The 25,000-nt window shown below is 39.4% G+C and overlaps 1 protein-coding gene across 14 annotated transcripts in view; it reads left to right on the top strand.

The window, feature by feature from the left end:
• The first annotated feature begins 18,946 nt into the window (after window positions 1-18,946).
• Window positions 18,947-25,000, top strand: part of LOC137626447 (uncharacterized) — an 8,073-nt gene continuing 2,019 nt past the window's right edge. For 7 of the 14 annotated variants that reach the window (XM_068357504.1, XM_068357488.1, XM_068357454.1 and 4 more), the window contains exon 1: window positions 18,947-25,000. This exon is cut by the window's right edge and continues 1,332 nt beyond it. In XM_068357504.1, coding sequence (XP_068213605.1) covers window positions 20,247-24,962 — 4,716 coding nt within the window. In that variant the 5' untranslated portion in view covers window positions 18,947-20,246 and the 3' untranslated portion in view covers window positions 24,963-25,000. The other 7 variants (XM_068357537.1, XM_068357554.1, XM_068357481.1 and 4 more) reach the window with 7 other exon arrangements.

Here is a 25,000-nt window from a genome sequence, read left to right as displayed (position 1 = left end):
ATCGCTTTATGCTTGAAACGTCCAATTAGATACGGCAAGAACATGGGAGATCAATTAATAAAAAAAAATCACTTGACATAATATTACTGCAGAGATACAGCTTACAGTATATTATGACGGCAATGAATGATGAAAATATTCCTTACGTTGATGATGATTTTGGATGCACTACTTATAGAAGAGTCATGAAGTCAATTATCAAAATAACTATGATGCTGTTTTACAACAATATTTCTTTCGTTCTCTTCCTTTTTATTCTTTCAGGATGGCGAAATGAATATTTCTCTTTGCATTTAGATGAAATTGTAGATTCATTTATATGGTAATTATAATTGTTGTTTTTTAAGTTATCGCGTAGTTTAATTTATCTGACTATCAATAAACCAGCGAAGACAAAACAGAGACCATTACAATGGTTTAATCACACAAAACTTTCATTGCAAACTATGATCGAGTGGAAATAGGAGTTAGCTAATATGTGAGGAAAAAAACACAATGGATGTAACATTAGTTATCTTGAAGGTTAGACCTGAAGATTATTATTATTATTATCATTATCATTACTTCCTAGGCTACAACCCTGTTTGGAAAAGCAAGATGCTATACGGCCAAGGGATCCACCAGGGAAAATAGCCCAATGAGGAAAGGATATAAGGAAGAAAATGAAGAAAAGAAGTAATGAGCAATTAAAGTGAAATATTTTAGGAACACCAACAACATTAAAATAAATTTTTCATGTATAAACAATGCAATATGGGATTTATAGTTTCCTATGCACCAACAAATGTTTCCCCACAAGAAAGGAAAGGTGAATACTATGAAGAACTGTAGAGTGTAATAGATGAGATCCCAGAGAGAGATATGAAAATTGTGATTGGTGACTTCAATGCTAAAGTTGGAAGGAATCAAAGGGATATGGAAAATGCGATGGGTGTCGATGGTCTTGGCGAAGTTGCAAATGAAAATAGGGCCCATTTTATAAGTTTTTATTTAACAAATAATCTTGTTATTGGGGGTACTCTTTTCCAGCACAAGGAAATCCACAAATATACATGGATTTCATCATGTGGCAGTCATGTAAATCAAATAAATCACATAGCCATTAACAAAGAGAGAAGGAGGACTCAGAAATGTGAGGAGCTGTAGAGGTGCAAATATTGGTAGTGATCACCAGCTCCCCATTGCCACACTGAAATCAAAACTAAGACTACCCAACAGAAAAGTAGACAGAATACCTAGGTTTGATACAACTAAGCTTCAAGAAGATAAGCACAGAGAAACCTTTGCAGTTGAAAGTAGGAATCAATTTGCAGTCTTGGAGACTTTAAAAAAAGAAGGGCAGACAATTACTGAAGAATGGTGTGATATTAAGAACATATTATCAGTCAGTTGGTAGTGAAGTTTTGGGACATGCAGTTACAAGGAGAAAACCATAGATATCAAATGATACTGGGATATCATAAAAAGAAGGCAATGACAGAAATTGATTGTTGAAACTTTTCAAGGAAATAATGAAATTACAAGGTAGAGCATACTAGGTATTCCAGTATTGATAGTGAGGTCAAATGAAAAGCCAGGCATGACTGGAGAGAATATTTAGACAGGAAAGCAGATGAGGCTGACAAAGCTAAGAATTCAAGGAGTGGCTATGGTGTAAGAATTTCTCGCAGAATAATTAATGAAATCTCTACTAGGGCAAAGAAGAAGCATATACCCATCAAAAAGAGAGATGTTGGATGAGACTCTTTAGTGAGGTCATGAATAGGAGATATGAAGGGAATAATATGATTGATATACCTAAAGCTGAGGAAGAACTTAATGTACCCATGAATGAATTCAGTGCGTTTGAAGTCGAAGCTATCGTTAAAAAACTCAAGGAATGGAAAGCCCCTGGATACTATGGAATTACTGCTGAATGATATTGGCCGATAATGAAGTGACTTGAAGAATACTTACAAGATTATTTTGTAGAATGTGGCGTGAAGAGGCAAAACCTGGTGAATGGGAGCTAGGAGTGTTGGTGAAAATTACAGAGGCAACACATTTACACCAGTTGTCCTGAAAATATATAGTATGCTTATTCTAAAGAGACTAGAAAGAAAGATTGATGAAAAGCTAAGAGATGAACGAGTAGGATTTAGAAAAGGTAGAAGTTATACTGACCAAATTTTCATTTTAAAACATGTGGTCTGCAATGTGTAGAATATAGAAATCCCCTTTTGATGGCATTTGTGAACAATGAAAAAGTCTTTGATAATGTGCACCAGCCAATTTGGTAGAGAGTCCTGCATCATCATGGAGTTCCTTTAAAATATATAAATTTAATTAAGTCTATGCATGAACCTAACAAGTACAAAGTAAATATTAATGGAGTCCTATCAAATGAATATCCAGTAAACAGTGAATACTCCAAGGGAATGTGTTGTCACCTATGTTGTTCATCCTCTTCATGGATTATGTAATGCATAGAACACTTTGGGATGGTAGAGAAGGATTGAACTGGATTAGTAACCGTAAATCAGCTGAGCTACAGCATACTGATGAAGCCGTCCTTATTAGCAGAACACCACAGGATTTGCAAAGCTTGCTTACCAAAATGAATGAATTATCATATACTAATAATAAGGGGTTTGAGTAAAAAAATCAAATTTTTTTTTTGTATCTAGGGAAAATACAAATTTGTATTGCTTTAAATTTCTTATTATTAATCTATTGTAAGCTCTTTGTCCATTTGTCTTATGACCACTTTTTTCTTATTTTTCAGAGTGACGTGCCACTGCGGCAAGACTTAAATAAGATCTTCGAATTGAATAAGTAGGGCAATATCTAACTGAAAATAATGGATATTCCAGCAAAATTAAGTCTTTTAAGCCTATCAGACACGAAAGTGAATAAAGCTACCAAGAATACATCAAGTCTTTGTCAGCTCTGCTAGCAAGTATTGTAGAAGAGAGTGACAACACCCTGCACTCAGCGAACATCATGTTCTAGAAATTTAGTATAAGATGAAGACTGCCAAGCAATAAGTATCAATTGGATACATTATCTTAATTAAAGAGTCCTGTATTGAAGCCTATTAATGATAGGTGGCAAAAGCGATTTGGACTCCCCTCTGCTTTTGAAAGTGCTAGGTGAGGGCAAGCAATTTCTAACTGTGGGGGATTCTTAGAATATTAGTGAAGTGGACAGTTAACTGAAAAAAACAATACATTGGTGACTCCATTAAGCTTGAAGATTTCTTGTGCCTCCTACTGGGAACTTAATCAATGATTGTAGCTGCTGGGGTTGGCTGCTGATAACATTTTGTGTCTGGATGTTTATTGCAGCGGTGGTGTTGCTTGGTGAGATTGCTGGACCACCCAGGCAACAGCAACGTACACACTGTAGTGTTCATTAATGTACTATAATATGTAGATATTTATAGCATGGCTATAGGAAGTTACTATACTGTATTTGATGGGCTATTTAGCCGTCCCTTCTGAGTGTAACACTGAAGATAATAAGGCTTTACTTAATAAATTACATAATTTTTTTGTCTTTCTGATGTAGAGATAAGAATTTAGAGACAGGTCCGATGTGCAACCTTGTTTTATAATCCCTTTGATCTTGACATAAGCTCATTCAAATTGCATTTGAATTTAGTCCAAATATATACACTGTTAGGTTGGCCTTCGTTTATACTTGTGTGTGTAGATTAAACATTTAGAGGATTGATTCCTGAAATATATTTTTATTTTTGCCATAAATAAAACTTATTTTTCCCTCAATTATAAAAAGTATGCTTTTCATTCCCCTGCATATGTCCCCTTCTCAGTCACTTATTTAGATTTTTTTGTGGTATTTGCTTCCTTCCTAACATCTAACCTGAGATTCAAGCTATTTATTTTGTTCTATATTTACTGTTGGTTTTCCTCGGAATCAAACCATCAATCATACTAACTGCTTTTTCGGCAAACTCAAGTAAAGAAAAAGAGATTTTACATAAAGAACATAGAGCTATTTATTATTTCTGCTGATTTTCCCAGAATAAAATCAACAGTCATACTACCAGTTTATTCAGAAAGCTCAAGGCAAGAGAAGATAATAGGGAAATTTGAGGTTCTAGCTGGGTCCCCTTGCTCAGTATAAGAAATCAAGGAGTGGTGCCCAGTGCCCAGTTCTCTAGACTGGTTACCTTTTGCCCAGATTTTTGGGTATTCCACTGTTTTATCTTTTTTTGTAGTGAACGTTGGAGTGTGGTCGGCTTAAGGACACTAGACAGTCCACGTGCTACATCTGGCTACAGTCCGTAAACCACTACAGCATGAGGTTGGGCTCAAGATAAATAAAAAAAAGAAATACAGAGATGATGAGAACAGAATATGCAATGGAGGAAGAAATATCATTTGAAAGAGAAAGGATTAATTAAATGGAATCATTTAGATATTTAGGAACTATGATCTCTAATACAGGATCTTTAGAACTGAGGTTTAATGAAAGATTGAAATAAGCAAATCAGACAATGGCTAGGTTTAGTAAAATTTGGAAATCAAATCAGCTGAAATTGCAGCAATAGCCCTCAGATTTTGTAAATTTAAGGACAAAGCCCTCAGAAAAATATTGGGAGTAAATAGCAGGTCAGGATTAAGAATGAAACTTTAAGAGAGAATACTAGAGTACCATATGGGGATGAGATCATGGTGAGGGGTGTATGGTGATGGTTTGGGTATGCTTTTCGCACGTACCGAGAGAGATTGGTTCGCCAAACTTTCAGTTGGGCTCCCCAAGGCACTAGAAGAGTTGGAAGACCCAAGCCTACATGGCTGACGACTGTGAAACCTAAAGTAGGAAATGATGAATGAAGAAGTATTGACTAAAAAAGCTCAAGATAGAGACAGCTGCCAAATTGTAACCGAGCAACTTTGTGCCAGTAGGTGTAGTAGGAGAGGATGATGATGGTATAAACTATAAGCACATAAAAATAAGAGAAAGAGAAATAAGATAGAAAATGTGCTCGGGTGTACCCTCAAGCAAAAGAAGTATATCCCAAGACAGTGAAAGACCATGGTACAGAGGTAATGGCACTACCCAAGACTAGAGAACAGCGTCCTTCTCCTGGAAGAGTTGCTTACCATGGCTAAGGAATCTCTTCTACCCTTACAAAGAGGAAAGTGGACACTGAACAACTAAAGCTCAGTAGTTAACTCCCTAAATGAGGAAGAATTGTTTGGTAATCTCATTGTTGTTAGGTGTATGAGGACAGAATAGAATGTGAAAAGAATAGACTAACTATTCGGTGTATGTGTAAGCAAAGAAAAACTGGACCTTGTCGTTATATGGATCATCCAGGAACTGTCCAACACTTATGAGGATGTTCGAAAGTAGATAGAACAGATCATTATCCATATTGTTGATTCTATGAGGTTTTATAGCCGTCTCGGACGCAGAGAGTCCATAGCGACTGCCGTGGTCTGATATTTCAGTGATATACTTTTAGTTCCATAAAGTTAAGATGGAGGCCATGTATGCCATGATAAGTAATGGCGCTATTTTGATGGTGACCTGCTAACCTCCTCAACATACGAGTCCAATCATCCCAATGTATACAGCATGAGGAAGCCTACAATTGTTGTTTTGGCAGGCTTGTTTATACACCAGTTTGTATTTCTGGAGCATTGCCAATGAGGGGTGTTATTATTCTCAAAGGAGATGAAATATATTTATTTCCTGATAATGAATTCAGGTAATTATTATTATTATTATTATTATTATTATCATTATTATTATTATTATTATTATTATTATTAATATTAGCCAAGCTACAGCCCTAGTTGGAAAAGCAAGATGCTATAAGCCCAAGGGCTTCAACAAGGAAAAATAGCCCAGTGAGGAAAGGATATAAGGAAATATATAAATGATATAAGAAGTAATGAAAAATCAAAATTAGATATTTTAAAAACATTAACAACACTAAGACGGATGTTTGATATATAAACTATAAAAGGACTTATGTAAGCCTGTTCAACATAAAAACATTTGCTGCGAGTTTGAACTTTTGAAGTTTCACTGATTCATCTACCCGATTAGGAAGATCATTCCACGACTTGGTCACAGCTGGAATAAAACTTCTAGAGTACTGTGTAGAACTGCCACCCAGATAGGCTTTGGTATCTTTAATATCTATCATTCTCCGACTGCAGACCTTTATCATGTGGGTAGGATGGTAGATGATTGATTTTCTTCTATATTTCTAATTATCATTACTTGCTAAGCTAAAACCGCAGTTGGAAAAAGCAGAATGCTATAAGCCCAAGGGCTCCAATAGGAATTTAGCTCATTGAGGAAAGGAAATAAGAAAACTGATAGAATATTGTGCCTGAGTGTACCCTCAAGCAAGAGAACTCTAACCCAAGACAGTGGAAAACCATGGTACAGAGGCTATGGTGCTACCCAAGACTAGAGAATACGTAACTTATGATTCCTTACAAGTTACATATATAACAGAGTGGACCAACAGAAAATCAGAAGGGAAGTAGTTTACTGATTTTCAGGTATGTTTATTTGCGTAGAATGTAGTTTGTTGGGACAGGCGATATCTTTATTACTAGCTAAATCGTTATTCCTTATGGAAAAGATGTTCTTTCCTATGATCCGATATACCATAATATGAAATCCCGGTGTTGTGACCTGGGAACTACTAGGTTAGGTTAGGTAGGTTTGTGGTGTTTGTATGATAGCGACTGTGTTTGGGGGGTCGCAAGGGGGCGTTAGCCCCCCTGTTAGATTATTAGGAAGCATTTACAAATTTAGTGAATTCATTATTTCATTCTGTTAAACTTTCAGTGAAAAATTTGATGAGTGATGATCTTTACTCTATTTTCTGGCGATCGCGACCCTGTCCTAGTACATAGTTTGTTGGGACAAGCATTTACAAAACTAGAGAATACTATTTCATTCTGTGATCATTCCCTTGAAAAAGAGCCGATTTTGGAGATTTTTTACTCGATTTTCTGGTAGTTCCAGGCCTTTCCCAACAAACTACAAAAGCTCCATGTTAAAAGTAGTATGCCAAATTACACACTTGCAGCTTTCTGCATAGTTTTGTATTTCAATAAAAAAAAAAACACCTGCATTCATTTTTGACCGTACGATTTTTATTTCTACAGGCTTGTTAATGTGAATTTACAAAATAAAGCAAGCAGTGTCTGACACGGCAAACACCGCCCCTAGTACTGTGCATGAACCCTCTAAAATTGGTGACCTAGAAAATTCGACCCCCTTGAGCTTTGAACGTCCACCTTCAAAACTATGCATTTTCAGTATTTTGATATACAGAATTGTATTTTAGGTAATGGAAAATGAAGAATTTGGTGTTGGTTTCAAGAAAATTGGATAATTTTTGACAGTTATAGTCAAAAATTGATTCAGAATTTTCAGGTCTTGTAACCTTGACATTGACCCTATGTTGTCCAAATTCTAATGGGGTCTATTACATGTCATAATGTACTGGATCTCTGGAAAAATTTCAAATAAACTGGTATAGTAGGTTTTTTATTTTTTTGTAAACTTTCTTACAAGGAAAGACAGAAACAAACAAACAAACAGAAATCTACTTAAAACAATACCCTTCGCCCACCTCAGTGGTGACTGGTTAATAAATTAGTTACAGTGACTTAACATTTACCATTTGTCGGAATATTACAGTTTCTTAATGTTCATATTCAAGGCAGTTAGTGATATTTACAGTATATTGACATAATCATAAGCGGCAAACTTATAAAGCCATTCTATCATAATAACAGTAAGAGTTAAGTTTTGTACTTTTCAATTTACAGGCTGTGGGTGTCATGGGCATGAAGAGCAACTGGTGTGGCGTATAGGGCTGTATTGCAAGAGCTCTCCACCTGACAACACCAATATGAAGAATTTGGTTATAAGGAGATATTCACAATTAACACCCTTACAAAGTAATTGAGGATGGCAAAAAAATCCTCCCAGGAGAAAACTCGGATGTGTCTGTGGTGACTCATTTATAACATGATATTCTATACAAGACCTTACAAAGGAAGATGCATCTGATGATGGAATCCTTCAATATACTGTAGTGTGCTGCCAGATTGATGCTCTACAGGCACTAAAATTATTGTTGACCACAGAATGAATTTCAGCAAGGAGTGGGCAAACAGTACTCAGCCAACCACACCTTCATCAAGTGCTACCGGGCGAAAGGGAACACTTTGTACTGGTTGGGGCTGACTCAGTTGAAGGATTAGTTGAGATTTTTTTCGTTGTTTCACTACAAAAAAAAACACCACTGGTGACTAAAATGTGGAGATAAATGGCCAAGTCTCCCTCCAATGGCTGACATCGCTTCCTGAGCCATCGATCATAGAAATAGACAATGCTCCGTAATATACCTTGCTAACAAAGGAGAGCCATTGCTCAACATTTGCTGCTAAAAACATGACATAATAAACTGGCTGGAACATCATAGCATATTCTATTTACTACATGCCGCACACCCAGAAAACAAAACAGGACAGAGCCAGAATACCTGGTGAATAACACCATCCTCTCTTGGGGGTATAGGGTGGACCACCTTTCCTCTGCTTATCCTGAACTCATCACCATAGAGCAGGTATGGTGCCATATAAAATGATACGTACGTTCTTTGCTATGATGTTTCATTTGGGTAAACCTGGGAAGGAGCAGTCTAATGATGTCAAGCTTTTGGTGACAGACTGGCTGTCAGACATCTTTTATTTCCTGCAATATCAAGGGAGATATACAGTATATGTAATTAGTGTAGGAGACTGAATTGAAATACCCTGGATATTCTTTTTATATATAAATGTACATACTATGTAATTCATTAGGTTTTATATATATTTGCATCACTTTTAAATGTATATCTATGCTATTTTCATGCGTTGTGTTAACATTACATTATGCAATAATCTATTAACAATATTTAGGTATAAATATATACTATATATATACATATACATATATATATATATATATATATATATATATATATATATATATATATATATATATATATATATATACATTGTTCTGGGTCACAATCCAGACTTCCATAATGCTGACACCCACATTGACAGCTTTAATTCCGAACCTTGGATGATTTGACCTGAAGAAGTCTTGAAACAGATGAATTAAGATCTTAAAGGTGGAACGGTTCCGTCGGTTACTATCCTGTATATAGTTTCCTTTTCAGCTATTTTTTTCCAGGTGGTCACTTGGAAGCAAATCCAAACTTTGGAAGATTTATGATTACAGATTTATCAGAGCCCCACATGAATGCTAATTATTTCAGTATACTTAGGACTAAAACTATGTAGATAGAAAGTAACTAAAAGAACTAAATGGTTACAATTTAGATGTCAACCCTTCTCAGCCAAGAACAGGATTACTCTGACACTCGGTATTGTGCCAGTGAGCTGAGAAACATCTAGGAAGTCTTTAGGAGTGGTCCTTAGTCCCAAAAGGACCCAGGGAAGCAGAGTAAACCAGTTGGAGTCCGTGCAGCGGGACATCAAAGATGCTTTGAGGGTACGGTGAAAATGTTCAATTATACCGTTGGCAACAGGGTTGTATGTGGTTGTCTGATGAAGGGGGATACCCAGGAGATTCGCCAATGATGTCCACAATTAAGAGGTGAAAGTGGTATCGCTGTCAGAAATAATATGCTCAGGGATACCAAATCTCGCCATCCATCCAGAGAGTAAGGCAGATGTACACAAGGCAGACGTTGCAGTTTCCATGGGAAGGGCTTCAGGCCAACGAGTGGAGAGATCTATGACTGTAAACAGGTAACGATATCCTTGTTATGTGAGTTTGGGACCTACAACATTGACATGAACGTGGATAAAGCACCGCTGAGGTTGATGGAAGGTGCCCACTCTTGAATTTGTGTGTCGAAGTAAAGGAGCGGTCCCAATCCTTAGCACCTTTAGTAATGGCTAATGAACTTTATCTCCAGTAGCTGTGCAGTAGGGCAGTATGAGGGATGTGAAAGGCCACGAATAAAATCAAACACCTGTCGGGGCATGAGAGAAGGTATCCACAGTCTTAGTCTACCAGTAGTGACGTCAGAGGAGGGTGGCGTTGAAGTCGTTGAGAGGGACATCTTCACAATGGAGGGATGTGCAGGATGTCCTATACACATGGTATCCTGGATCTTTTCGTTGAGCTTCTGCCAAGGTATTGTAATCCAATCCCAGTTGAATGGCGGTCAATGTGTTTCTTAACAGGGCATCAGCAACAGGTTTCCTTTTGCCAAGGACATGCTAAAAGGTTCAATTGTATTCAGCCATGGCAGAGAGATATCGTTGTTGACGGACAGACCAGGCGTCGGATTGTTGTTAAATGTATGTTGAAGAGCCTATTTTTCATGCATGTTGATGTAAAAATAAAACAATTTGTTTTTTATATAAATTAATGTAAATATTGCTAGAGAGTTCTAGATTCTACTTCGGCACCAGCCGTCTGATGGGCAAGAGCTATACAGTGCAAGATGATTCGAGGATGTGCCTAGCATGGCGTCATGTTTCATAATGCTGGTCCTGGGTGCTTCTCGTCTGTCAGGAACATTCAGGAGTATTGGTCCCCAGTATATAAAGGACAGGTGCGGAGCAACAGAGGAGAGTAGAATACACAGCTGATGTTTGGAGACATTTTTCAGCTACACCCTCTTTTTGAGTAGATTTGCATAATCTACTTCCTGAATGATAGTTGAACATAAGACTGTCAAGTGAAGGTAAGCACTAGAGGCATGTGGTCCATGTGAATAACGAAGGGCGTACCTTCCAAGAAGTGCCGAAAGTGTCAGACAGCAAAGTGCACCCACCGCCAGCAATTCGCGATCGAAGGTAGAGTAGCCAGATTCCGCCTTAGTTTTCTACTGAAGAAAGCCAATGGGAGGGGTGAGCCATTGACCACCTGCTCCAGGTCTGCGCCAATAGTGACATTGCTAGCATCGGTGGAGAGAAGGGAGGTGCATGTGGTACAGGGAAAGTGAGAGCAGCAGCATTTAATAGGCCATTCTTTGTGTTGTAGAAGGCCGCTTCCTGAAGGGAACCCCACGTCAGGTCTTCCAGATTGCCTTTAAGTGAAGCGTAGAGGGGAGCAAATGGTGATAATAGTTGATCATGCCAAAGAATTCTTGCAGGGTTTTGCGGTCGAGGGTGTGGGGAAGTTTGAAACAGCTGCAACCTTCTCAGGGAGTGGGTGGATTTCTTCAGGAGAAATGCAGTGCCCTGAGAATGATACTTCGTTGGCGCCAAAGGTACACTTGACGTACCGGCATACAAGGCCATTCTGCTGTAGGCGGTCAATCATGATGCGTAAATGATGGAGGTGTTCCTTTTTGGAGGAAGAGAACACAAGTCTGTCATCCATGTAACATACACAGAAGGGGAGGTCCCCTGACATTGAAAAGTGGCCCCAGCATTACAAAGCTTAAAACAGGAGTAATTGAAAGTTTATGTCCAAAGGGGGTGGTGATAGCAATCTTGGGGATGTATTCTGGGTTCATGGGTACCTGATAATATCTCTTCAGGAGGTCTATTGTGGAGAAAACCTTTGCTTTGTGCAAGTAGGAGGCCACGTTGGCAATGTTTGGGAGGGGGTAGTGATCTGGTCCTGTCTGCATGTTCAGGGGCCTGATCCCCACATGGACGTAGAGAACTATTTTTCTTCAGGACAATGTGTAAGGGAGACATCCATTGGCATGAGGCCTTTTGGCAAAGGCCCATTTCTTCCATTCCAGTGAACGTTTGTTTAGCGGCTGCCAAATGATCTTATGCCAGAAATCTGAATTTGGCGAACAGTGGGGGTTCCTTCATCTTGATATGATGATAAATACCATGTTTCACTGGAACCGTGGGTGTTTGACGAAGTTCTGGACGGAAAACTTCTGGGTACGATGTGAGAAGGTGTGCGTAGGAGTCTTTGAGCGAGCTGATATGAAGAGCAAGGTAGGAGGGAGCAGTTGAGAGAGGTGTTGAGGAGCATGAATCCGCGTTGACTAACCGTCAGTGAGCTACATCAACCAGGAGGGGGAAGTGTAATAGGAAATCCACACCGAGGATTGGCAATGTGACGTCAGCAACAAGAAAATCCCAAATATATTTGGAGCTTCCAAACGATAATGTGATGGTTTCATCACAGTGGGTGGGTATTCCAGATCCGTTGGCAGCTACCAGACAGATGTCGGCAGATTTAAACAAACTACGTAGTTTCCTGGAGAGTGGTCTTGGCAGAAGAGAATGGCAAGCAATAGTGACAGGGGCGGCCACCGCCGAAGTCGATGGCCTACTTACACATTTTTTTTACCACTGACAAGCATTCGCACCTTTCTTCGCAGCAGCCCCAAATTTGAAGTGTAGTAGCATAACTGCGGCCGATGGACATTGGTAAGTGGCTGAAGAGGTTGGTGGTTGGGGCATAAGCGAGGGGTGGTATATGGAGGCGGTGGCCGGCTTTGTCGTCGCTCCAGCACATCACAGGGCGGGTGTACATGTACTACTACATTCACATCATCTTTGGCTGATGTTGAATAGTTGTCCACTTAAGTCAGGAGTGAAGGCATTGATGGAGGTCTGGAAGGTGGTAAAGTGGCTGTCCATAAAGGTGTCGACTTTGGTCATCAGGTCCTTCATGGGCAAAATATTAACATCGGGGATGGCAGCACGTAGAGGTTTGGGTAGGCGCTGTACCCAAAGTGCATGATGTAGATTCGCTTCACAAGGAGAGCTGTCAGCAGTAGGTTGTAGACGATCAATACCGGTCATCTCCCTGAGGGCGAGCAAAGCCTTTTGGTCCCCCAACGATTGTTGAGAGAGCTGAAAAAGTTTTACTATGCAAGCGGCTGGTGATGGCGAGTACTCCTCAAGAAGGAATGATATGAGGTCTTCATACTTTATGAGGGTGTCCCCTTGTTCGCACATCCAATAGGAAATTTCAGGGAAAGTGTCCCCGAGGATGGCTGCAAGAACGTCATCAGCTTTGGTGCTTGACCGAGTCATGCCCTTTATGCGAAACTGGACTTCAGCACGCTGGAACCAAGTAAACCCTTTTTCGCTGGTGAAGGACAGTAGTTTCAGGGGCGTGGTGTTGATAGCAGAGTCAGTGTTTGAGGGCGGTGAGGGGGAAAGTGGGAGGGAGTTGAACACTCTGGTGGTCACCAATGTCCCGGCGAGATGTTATATTGTAACTGAGAGACTCTCGTGAATGCAACTGAGTTTTATTTGGTCGGAGCTTTGAGTATTTATGCAACCCGTTCCAGTCAAGAATGGCATAAAAATTCACACATAATGGTGCAGGAAAATACAGGAATGAACAAGTTATCAATGAGAGGGGAGAGCGATAACGACAATATACAAAAAATAAGAAATACCGTTATGGTGTACGAGTGTGTGTGATGCACGTGCGGTATAGTATCATATAATCCATAGGTATGAAGCTGGTCAGATTGTTTTCTCGTATCTTCATTTAGCAGTCGTTAAGGTAAGAGCTCAGTAGTTCGAGTTTTTTCATGTCCATATGAAGCATTGAGATAAGAACGTCTCTCAACTGCCATTTTGGTTTGGGTCGACTATTACAGTGGTGTACCTGAGATCAAATCAAGGTATTCATAAGGTCAATACGTCTATTAAGGAACAGTAGCCCAAGATCTACATATATTATTATTATTATTATTATTATTATTATTATTATTATTATTATTATTTATGTATTAGTATTAAAAGCTAATGCACAACTCTAGTTGGAAAAGAAGGATGCTATAAGCCCAAGGTCTCCAACATGGAAAAATAGCTCAGTCAGGAAAGGAAACATGGAAATAAATAAACTACAAAAGAAGTGCTGAACAATCAAAATAAAATATTCTATGAACAGCAACATCATTAAATTAGATCTTTCATGTATATACTTAGAAACAAAAAACAAATAACAAGAGGAAGAAAAACAAGATAGAATATCATGCAGGAATGTACCCTCAAGCAGTAGCCCTTTCGTCAGCAATAGAGAGAGGATCTATAGCAGAAGTATGTAATCTTTTCAAAAGGAGGGGAACTAGTCCTGAATCTCATGAAGGCTGCACATAGAGCCTCAATAAAAAAAAAAAACTACAAAATTAGTATTGAATTTTTAACTAATGAAAAACATTTAGTAGGCTTCATAGAACATGTGAATGCAATATATAATACAGAATAAAAAAAAATCCTTCTTTAACATATGTCAAGCGAACTATCTCAAGAACTAAGGTTCTTAACGTTCCGATCCTAAACAAAATACTGTTGGTTTCTCACCCAGCTATTCATCTAGATTATGTATGGATATTTCTCAGGGTATTTATTATTAGATGTGGCTGTAATACACATGTAAAGATATCTGTGTACTTGAATTGATAGGAATATCCTAGCCTTCTTTATGCAACCCAATGGAAACCTAATCCAGTGGGATGGGTAACTTTGTATTTCTTGCGCTAACTGGTCAATATCAGGCTGAATGGCTGATATGGCACCACGTAAGGTGCTTCCAAGTGTCCATCCGATAGTGAGGGCTGAAATTTATCCTTAACCAAGTTTATTTTTTGAAAGAGCTGCTCCCATTCCTACGTGCTAACAAACTCTGCCATCATCTTCCTAGCATGACCAACTAGTTTGGGATATTTTATGTTTGATAAATGTTCTTTATAAAACTGATATATGAAGCTACCACCATATTTATTCTTTAGTTCATTATTGCATTACAGTTCATTTATTTCCATTTGCATATCCTCTGTAAAAGTTTCCACATCCACATGAAATGGGGAAGCAAACAGTTCAATAGCTAGCAAGTGTTTTCTAAGGTCATGGAATCTCATTGAAAAGTCTTCTCGTATAATTGTTAACCTGTCACTATATTTCAGACACTCTTCATCGCTTATTATATGGTTATTTAATGTTTGGAAGTGGTCAGTGTTTTCATTTCTGATCTGGTCTGAAACCTTTTGGGCAGGGAAAACCGGTCATTCATGAGTTGATCTTTCCCTAGAAGCATAACATTCAGGGTACTAAGTTGGTGTATTATATACAGTATACCAAAAAGGCTTAAACACACTTCCATTCATTATCATTCAAATCAGGGATTGAGTTACCTTTTATGTCTAAGAAGAACAAAATTTCATTGACTGCCATAACTCTTTAAACTAGCGATAATTCGGACCTTTTGATGTAATGAAGTTGACTGCTTTCACAAGAACATTGGTTACATGTGGAAATTTTATTGTCTTTGCAGAGAAAGCTTCCTCGTATATAATACAGTGCAGTACAGTAAGTGAAGACGAGTTGATATTTTCACACTGCATTCTACCCTTCAACTATCTTGCCAGACCATTTATTTTACCAAACATCATAGGAGCCTCATTTGTTGTAATGCAAACCAAATTCTTGTAATCCAGTCCAACCCTAGCTAACACAAGTATTATTTCTGATGGGTGAAGACTACATCAACCCTCATATCTCTCTCTCTCTCACTCTCTCTCTCTCTCTCTCTCTCTCTCTCTCTCTCTCTCTCTCTCTCTCTCTCTCTCTCTCTCGTGGAAACGACATTTTAGGAATTTATGTAATTAAGGTTTTAATAGATTTTCAGCTCGGCAGTTAGCTCCATGAGCTGTCCTATACGATGTTCATTTTTGGAGGGTCGGGCCGACTGATGTGACGAGCCGAGAGAAGGTTGTGACTCAAAGGCAGGATGGAAGCAATTGAGTAACTTTATTACAGAACATTCATTTATATATACATAAACTCCAGGTAAAAAGGGCATAAAAAGCATAACAGGCAATTTCATATTCAACCGACAACTGCACCGGTTAACAGTTAATGGTGAGAAAAACAGACATGTTATTTGAGGTCTCTATCAGTGCGAGGGGAGAGCAAAGATACAAGCATATTATATACGAAAAAGGAAATGTCGTTAATATGTACGATCGTGTGACACACGGCTGGTACATGGCTCCCCCACTAAAAATTACATACTGTACATATTAAATAGGGTGCCCTGATCTAGAAAGGCGAACTGTAGGCGGGTCATCTGGCAGAAGATAAGCAGGTTTTAGACAATCAATGGAGACCCAGTCTTCTTTGCCACGAATGTTTAGTAGGAATGCTTTCGGACTGCGTCGGATCACAAGGAAAGGGCCCGTGTAAAGGGGCGTTAGCGGTGGCTTGCTAGTGTCGTTGTGTAGGAAGACGTGCGTTGCAGAGTGCAAGTCTGTCGGTATGTGATGCTTTGCTGGGGGCTTGTAAGTCTGGCGGCATGGAGTAAATTTTCCAACGACGTGACGTATGCGATGGAGGTTGCAAAAGGAGAAAATTTGGCAGGGACGACCAACGGGTTGCCATACACCATTTCAGCTGCCGAGATGTCGAGGGCATTTTTAGGAGTGGTCCTTAGTCCCACGATGACCCAGGGAAGCTGAATAAACCAGTTGGAATCCTTGCAGCGGGACATCAAAGCTGCTTTGAGGGTGCGATGAAAACGTTCAACCATTCCATTGGTAGCGGGGTTGTAGGCAGTTGTCTGATATAAGGTGATTCCCAGGAGATTCGCTAATGATGCCCACAAATGAGAGGTGAAAGTGGTACCCCAGTCAGAAGTAATATGCTCAGGGATACCAAATCTTGCAATCCATCCTGAGAGTAAGGCAGATGTACATGAGGCGGACATTGCAGTTTCCATAGGAATGGCTTCAGGCCATCGAGTGGAGTGGTCGATGATGGTAAACATGTAACGATGTCCTTGTGATGTGGGTAGGGGGCATACAACGTCGACGTGAATGTGGGCGAAACGATGCTGAGATTGAGGAAAGGTGCCCACTCCTGAATCCGTGTGTCGATGTACTTTGGAAGTTTGGCAAGAAGTACAGGCGCGGACCCAATTCTGTTTGCATGTTCAGGTGCCTGTAACCCCCGCACGGACGGAGGGAGCCGTCTTTCTTCAGAACGATGTGTAAGGGTGACAACCATGGGCTGGAGACCTTTTGGCAAAGGCCCATTTCCTCCATTTCAGCGAAGATCTGTTTGGCGACTGACAATCGTTCCGGTGCCAGACATCTGAATTTTGCGAAGACTAGGGGTCACGTCGTCTTGATATGGTGATAAATACCGTACTTGGCAGGAGCCGTGGGCGTTTGGCGAAGTTCTGGACGGAAAACTTCCGGGTACGACCTGAGGAGGTGGGCGTAGGCATCCATGGGTGCACTGATGTGGAGATCGAGATTAGAGGGGGAGGGTTGAAGAGGTGTCAATAAGTACCAGTCTGCGTTGACCAATCGTCGGTGGGCGACATCGACCAGAAGGTGGAAATGAGAGAGGATATCCATGCCGAGGACTGGCAATGTAACGTCAGCAACGAGAAACTTCCAATTAAATTTACCATTTCCAAACGATAACGTGAGGCTCTCGCAACCATAGGTGGGTATCGCAGATCCGTTGGCAGCTACCAGGCAGACATTGGCAGACGTAGACAGACTACGTCGTGTCCTGAAGAGTTCCCTTGGCAAAAGAGAACGACAAGCACCCGTGTCTACCAAAAATCGCACGCCCGTTCCTGCATCATGTAAAAAGAAAAGATTAGAAACACGGGAGGCCACCGGCACGAGCGATGGCCTACTTACATATTTTTTGGCCACTGACAATCCTTGGCACATTTCTTTGTGGCTGCCCCGAATCTGTAGTGGTAGCAGCAAACCTGCGGCCAATGGGCGGTAGTATGTGGCTGTAGAAGTCGTTGGTTGGGGCGCGAGCGAGTAGTGGGTGATGGGTGGCTTTGTCGCCGCTCCGGCTCGTCACGGGGTAGGCGTGTATGTCGTACAGCATTCACGTCAGCTTCAGTTGACGTAGAATAGGCGTCCTCTTCGTCAGGAGTGGAGGCGTTGATGGAGGTCTTGAAGGTCGTGAAGTGGCTGTCCATAAGGCGTCGGCTTTGGTCATCAAGTCTTTTATTGGTAAACTATCGACATCGGGTATGATAGCGAGTACAGGTTCGGGTAAACAGCGTATCCAAAGGGCACGAAGTAGGTTCACCTCACGAGGAGAGCCGTCTGCGGCAGGTTGCAGGCGAGCGATACTGGTCATTTCCCTGAGGGCGATCGAAGCCCTTTGGTCCCCCAATAGTTGTTGAAAGAGCTGAAAAAGCTTTGCTATTCGGGCGGCTGGCGTCGGCGAGTACTGCTGCAGAAGGGGTGTCTCCTTGTTCACAAAGCCAGTCGAATATTTCCGGGAAGGTGTCCTCGGGTATCGCCACGAGAACATAATCTGCTTTGGTGGTTGAGCGAGTTACACCCTTGATGCGGAACTAGACTTCTGCTCGCTGAAACCAAGCAAACGCCTCTCCACTGGCGAACGACGAAAGTTTCAATGGGGCGGCGCCAACTTCCGTGGAGTCCGCCATAGTACCAATGACGGAAGGGTGGGGGCGGGGAGGGGTGGGGGTGGGAGAGGTGGAGAAGGCGGGAGGAGCAAGTCGACTTCCGGGGTCACCAATGTGATGAGCCGAGAGAAGGTTGTGACTCAAAGGCAGGATGAAAGCAACTGTGTAACTTTATTACAGAACATCCGTTTATGTATACATAAACTCCAGGCAAAAAGGGCATAAAAGATATAACAGGAAATTTCTTGTTCAACTGACAACTGCACCGGTTAACAGTTAACATTGAGGAAAACAGACCTATTATTTCAGGTCCCTATCAGTGTGAGGGGAGAGCGAAGATACAAGCATAATATATATAAAAAATGAAATGTCGTTACTGTGTACGATCGTGTGACACACGGTTGGTACACTGAAAAGTCTTGAGGGCTACATGCGGCCCCAGGGACGAAGGTTGCACGGCCCTGATCTATAGAGTTTCAAGTATACTACGATCGAAAAAGAGATTAGAGGTCCTTAGGTGTACAAGATATTTCATATTTTCACATGGCGACAGGAAAGACTAGTAAATATTAAGAATTTGGTATTTCAATTGCCCTACTCTTGGTACCATCAAACTGTCTTTCCTGCCGTCCAGTCTTTAAAGATGGATAGTTTGCTAACTCCTCCTCCTTCCATATGCTTTACTCGAGCGAAAACGCCGACGAGGAGGCAGGCAGCCCGGCCGTCCGACAGTGTCAGAGACAGAGACACAGAGACCTCACTCACCTGGAAAGGTTTCCACATTTTTGATTTGTCCGACATGCCTTTCTTAGGCTAAAGGCTATTATTGGGATCCCTGGTCTACGTCACCCTCTTGTGAAAATCTGCCAAAATCCATCTGCAACGCCTTTGTGCATGGTTCGACAATGGTGAGTACCAAGAATATATAGGGCTTATTTTTAAGGTTATTATTGCGAACTCTCATTGCCTTGTGTTGCCTATTTCAAGTTTTTCCTGTCTGTCATTTTTAACCTTATGAAGATTAGTAATAGATTTTTGTGGTCAATGTTTTATATATCGTATTCTCTTGTCCTTTCAGGTGATTTAGCTCTCGGACTAGTAACTCTAGCTTATTTATAAATTCACGTTCTTAACACTTGGGTAAGAGAATCGTCAAATACATTGTTTCGAATGGTTATATTTATGACGAATTGTCTCCCATATTACGACCGAGCAAATTTATATTAGGTTTACCGTTCATTTCAGGATGGTGTTCGGTTTCGATGTATCGGCCCTTTTATTTCCTTCCTGATACTAATGTAAACCTCAGTTGCTCAATTGTAAGGTAATTTTAAGTGGGTTATTATTCCGATGGGTATATTCTTCTATATAAATGACCATGACTTTTAGATGCTAATCTTCTTGAATATTTCTTTACAGACAGCGAGCGAAGCAGAACGAAGGAAACGCCCTACGATTTACGTGAATTGCCTTGTTCTCCAACCAACTGTTTAACTCCGTTACTACGTTATTTTAAAGGCTTATTTATGTAATAAATATCATATTTAATTACATTTTTCCTTCCAACCTTTATTTACAAACCACAGATTTTTATGGTTTTCTGCTTATGGCGCCCAACGTGGGGCAACACAATGAAAGGTGCTTAATGATGGTGCAGATGATCCAGTAGAGAATTGACCACGACCGGGGCTCCCAGTAGTCTCATATTTCTATTTGCAGGACTTTTGACATTTTCCTTTCCAGGATATTAACATTTTTATAAATATTATTTTCCTTTTCATAAAATTAACATTTTATTATTTTGCATTTGTTATACGTTTGTTATAATGGCTAACTTACAGGTACTGATTGGACAACGAAAAGTCATTCGGAGAAAAGTCACCGAACAATTCAATAGGTCTGACACCTATTCTGCCCTTACACAAGAAGAAAAGTTAGCTATTAAAGGTCTTCTTGTTAATTATAGAAACAAGCTGTCAGAGCTAGATGATCATATCCTCTTGAAGAAATTTCCTGACGTATCTGATGAAGCAGAGTTAGAGCCAGAATTAACAAGTTGCCAGGATTATTTAGATAAAATTGAGTATTGTTTACCATTACTTGAGATTTCCAGGGGTAATAATGGTTCTAATATTCCCGACGTGGCCCGCAGTTTACTGAAACAGCCAACAGCTCCTCTTCCTAAGTTTACAAGTAAAGAAGGAGAAGATTTATTGAAATTTATAGCAGAGTTTGAGGCTACAACTAATGTATTTCAGTATCCTGATAGAGATTTACTTTTATTGCTGAAGCAACAGATAGACGGTCGAGCAAAGACTTTATTATGTTCTCTGGAAGCTGACAAACAGCGTTATGTAGATGCCAAAGAATTATTGATTTCCGCCTTTGCTTCTAAGGAGGTTTGTAAAAACAATGCAATTAGGAAAATTACGGAGTTAAGTCTAAGAGAGGGTGATGACCCCTTCACATTTATTTCCATCCTCCGATCAGTATGCGAAGCAGTCAAGACTTTTAACATTGGAGCGGATGAATTTGTCAGATATTTTGCTTGGCATGGCTTAAATGGTCGATTTCAGCGCCATCTTATTAATATTACAGGAAAGACTCATCCTTCCTTAAATGACATTATTTTACATTTCTTTGCAGCTTGCGAAAGGTACGAAAGTGACGGGAAAGGTGTTGAAAGCTTGAAATGTAAAGCTTCACGTGTCAAAACATTAACACTCCCTCTTCCTAAAGAGAGAACTACCAGCATGGCTGCTGAAGCAGTAACATATGATAAAGACAGGTCTTCGCCTCAGTGTTCTTTGTGTTCTACGGTTGGAAATACTGATAAATTTCACTTTATTCATAAGTGCCCTAATTTTCTTTCTCCTACAGATAAAGTGCATATTTTAAAATCTAAAAATGGATGTGTAAAATGCGGGCAGTTTAATCATGTCTCCGGTAAGTGCCGTTTTAAATTCAAGAGACGCTGTTCAAATTGTAACAGCTGGCATATGACGTACCTGTGTGATAGGAGTCCGCCACCAGGCAGAAACTCTAACAATAATAATAACTGCGAATCCAAGGTGGAAACTTCTCAAATAAGCAGCGGTGTTGCCGTCCTTCCTACTTGTCAAGGTGATTCCATTTTACCCACCTTTTCATTTAAAGTTGGGGGAACTGTTTACAGAGGACTGAAGGACAGTGGTTCGCAGAGCACGTTTGTCACTAAGAAATTGGCGGAGGAGAATAATCTTAAAATCATTAACTCAAAGGTAAAGCTAACAGTTAATGGGTTTAATGGTAACAAGGAGTATTTTACTGAAATTGTTGAAGTTCCTGTTACGATCGGAGATAAATCCTTTATAATTTATTGCTTGGTTGTACCAAACATTAATGTAGCATTGAAATTACCTCTGCTTGGTAGATTAGTTGATAAATTTCAGGCACAAGGTGTTAAATTAGCTGATCAATTCCTTAATAAATTTTCTCATGAAATTGATAATGTTCAGCTCATTTTAGGTACAGACTTCGCTTATTGTATTGCAGGTACAGATACAGTTTTTGGAGGAATAAATTCATCGATGTATACCGAGTGTCATGCTGGTATTTTGCTGTCTGGTAGCATTGATTTAATGATAAAGAATATTGATAATTTAGCTGATACGAGAGTGCAAACCTCGGCTGTTAGTAACCCATTTGTGTGTAGTTCTGCTATTCATATCCAGAGTAATTCCTTTTTGCTGAACTCTAAAGTTGATATTTTTGCCGATGATGACATTAATACTAACTTTTTGGTAAACTGTTCATTTTCTGTAATAAATGAAAGAGGCATGCTTATGGAGAAACCATTGCAACAGGCCACTGATCAACTTCTAGAGTCTGAATGTAATTATTACTTAAATTACGATCAGAATTTCTACAATGATGAAAGTATTGAACTTAATAACCAGTTGGTCGAATTTACCATCAAAACCCTTCGTCGTAGGGAGTCTGATGGACGTATTATTGTTCCCTTGCTGTGGAATGGGAAAGTTTCTCATTTACTTTCAAAGAATGAAAATCTATCTAAGTTGATATTAAGGTCTAACCTCAAGAGACTTAAACGACATCCAGAACGTTTGCAGCTCGTTGACCAAACAATTAAGGAGCAATTGAAGGCAGGCATAATTGAACCCATTTATGATTTAGAAGTGTTTAAAAGTGAGAATCCTCAACATTCTTTTTTACCACACATGCCTATCTTTAAACTGGATAGGGATAGTACCAAATGTAGGATTGTATTTTTGTCTAACCTTAGGGATTCTTCTAATAATATATCTTTGTCACATAACCAGTGCATGTATTCAGGGCCTACGTTAAACCAAAAATTGTCCTCTTCCTTTTTACAGCTTAGATTTGACCAAAAGTTACTCATATTTGACCTTAAGAAAGCCTTTAATATGTTATCTTTAACAGAAACTGATCAGTCTAAGTTGTTATTTTTTTGGTACAAAAATGTGAATCAAGGCGATTTTTCCTTATTGGCTTTTAAGAATGTAAGATTACCTTTTGGCCTTAGATGTAGTCCCTTTTTATTAATGATTTCATTATATTATATACTTGTGTTACAACCTTCAGAGGATTCACGAATAGCAGATTTAAAGAAATCTATCTATTCCATGATTTATATGGACAATGGGGCTATTACTGCCAACACTTCAGAGGAGTTAGAGTGGTCGTATAAACAGCTTTCAAATATATTCAATCCCTATAAATTTGACATTCAGCAGGTTGTAACTAATGACTTGACTTTACAGGATGAGGTGGACCGCGAAGCCGAGGCAGCTATGCCTTTACATAACAAGTTGTTTGGTTTAAACTGGGACCGATGTTCCGACGAAATTTTCACTAAACCAATTTGTCTGGATCCCAATGCTAATACTAAAAGGTCTCTTTTACAAACAATTGCTTCACAGTTTGACCTTTTTGGTTTTAATATGCCATTGTTTAACCGCTGTAGATTGTTCATGCATCAATTACAGTGTCAAAAGAATTTACATTGGGATCAACCATTAACGCAAGAATTGCAGAGAGAATGGATTAATATTTGCAGGCAAACCAACAGAGCTCCTCCTTTAAAAATTGCTAGGTGTGTTGGTCCACGAGATGGCAATTATGATATTTATATTTTTTCAGATGCAAGTAAGGACATATTTGGTTGTGTACTCTATTTACAGCATATTGAATCCAATCGCTTAAGCTTTATACATGCCAAAAACCGACTTGTAAATAATCAACTTAAGAGTAAATCCATGCCCTCTCTGGAACTTAACGCAATACATTTAAGTGTTGAGTGTGCTCTTGAGATTTACAAAGATTTGTCTGGATCTGCTTGCTTAAAACCCTTAAAGGTTAATAATATTTACGTATATACTGATTCTCTCTGTGCCTTACATTGGCTGAATTCTGCTGCCTTGAAATTGGACAAATTAAATAAACATTCTCCATTTGTCGTAAACAGACTTCATAATATTCAAAGAATGTGTGAAACGGTTCCTATAAAATTTAGCTTTATTTCAGGGAAAAACAATCCTGCGGACATAATCACCAGATGTGTGTCATACAACCAGTTGCAAAATTCTTGCTTTTTTTCAGGACCAAATTTAAGTATAAATGAAGTTCCAGAATTGTCAACTACCATACCAGCATTTGAGATGCCCACTGAGGTTCAAGCAACTCCTTCCACAGCTCAGGTTATTGAAGTTGCTAACAATCTTATTGATATTAATAATTATTCCAATTTCAGGAAACTTTTATTGATTTTTCGCAGAATTTTCTTAGTGGTGCACAAGTGGAAGCTGAAAGCGAAAATTGCTTGCTCACCAGTCGCTAATTACTTTGCCCAGGCTATAAATTACTTGTTAAACAATGAACAAAGGAAGCATTATCCTGAGGTATATTCTTACCTACAGCATGGTCTTAATTCCAGAAAAGACATTCCTCCTATTATAACGCAACTTAATGTATTTTTAGATTCACAGGGTCTTCTGAGAGTTAAGAGTAAATTCAAAAAATGGAATTATGGCTTAAGTGGAAATTACCCTTTATTATTGCACCCAGACAGTCATTTGACCAAACTAATTATTTGGGATGCACACCTCAAATTATTACATTCAGGATGTTATTCTGTATTAACAGAGCTCAGAAAGCATTATTACATCCCTAAACATTTCTCAGTTGTGAAAAAGGCTCTTAAACAATGTGTTCATTGTCTTAGGTTTAATAATCGTTATATAAGGTTAAATCAGAACTTTTACAGAGACTTCAGAGCAGATCCTCCTACGGTTCCTTTTTCTAACATATTTATGGATTATCTAGGACCCTTCAATACGAAGGATGGAAAAGAGACCCGTAAGGTTTGGTTACTATGTATCACCTGTACTTGGTCTAGGGCAGTTAACCTCAAAATTTGCAGGAGTTTGAATGTTGCAGAATTTTTAAGAGCATTTCAGCTACACTGCTTTGAGTACGGGATTCCTCAACTTTGTATTAGTGATCTTGGTGGCAGGAGGTAATACCATAACTTCCTTCATTAGTGACCCTCAGACGCAAT

The sequence above is a fragment of the Palaemon carinicauda genome, chromosome 2 (genome assembly GCF_036898095.1).
Source record: "Palaemon carinicauda isolate YSFRI2023 chromosome 2, ASM3689809v2, whole genome shotgun sequence".
In the NCBI taxonomy this organism is placed as follows: domain Eukaryota; kingdom Metazoa; phylum Arthropoda; class Malacostraca; order Decapoda; family Palaemonidae; genus Palaemon; species Palaemon carinicauda.
Note: the sequence above shows the minus strand (reverse complement) of the source record. Positions and strands in the feature narration are given on the sequence as shown.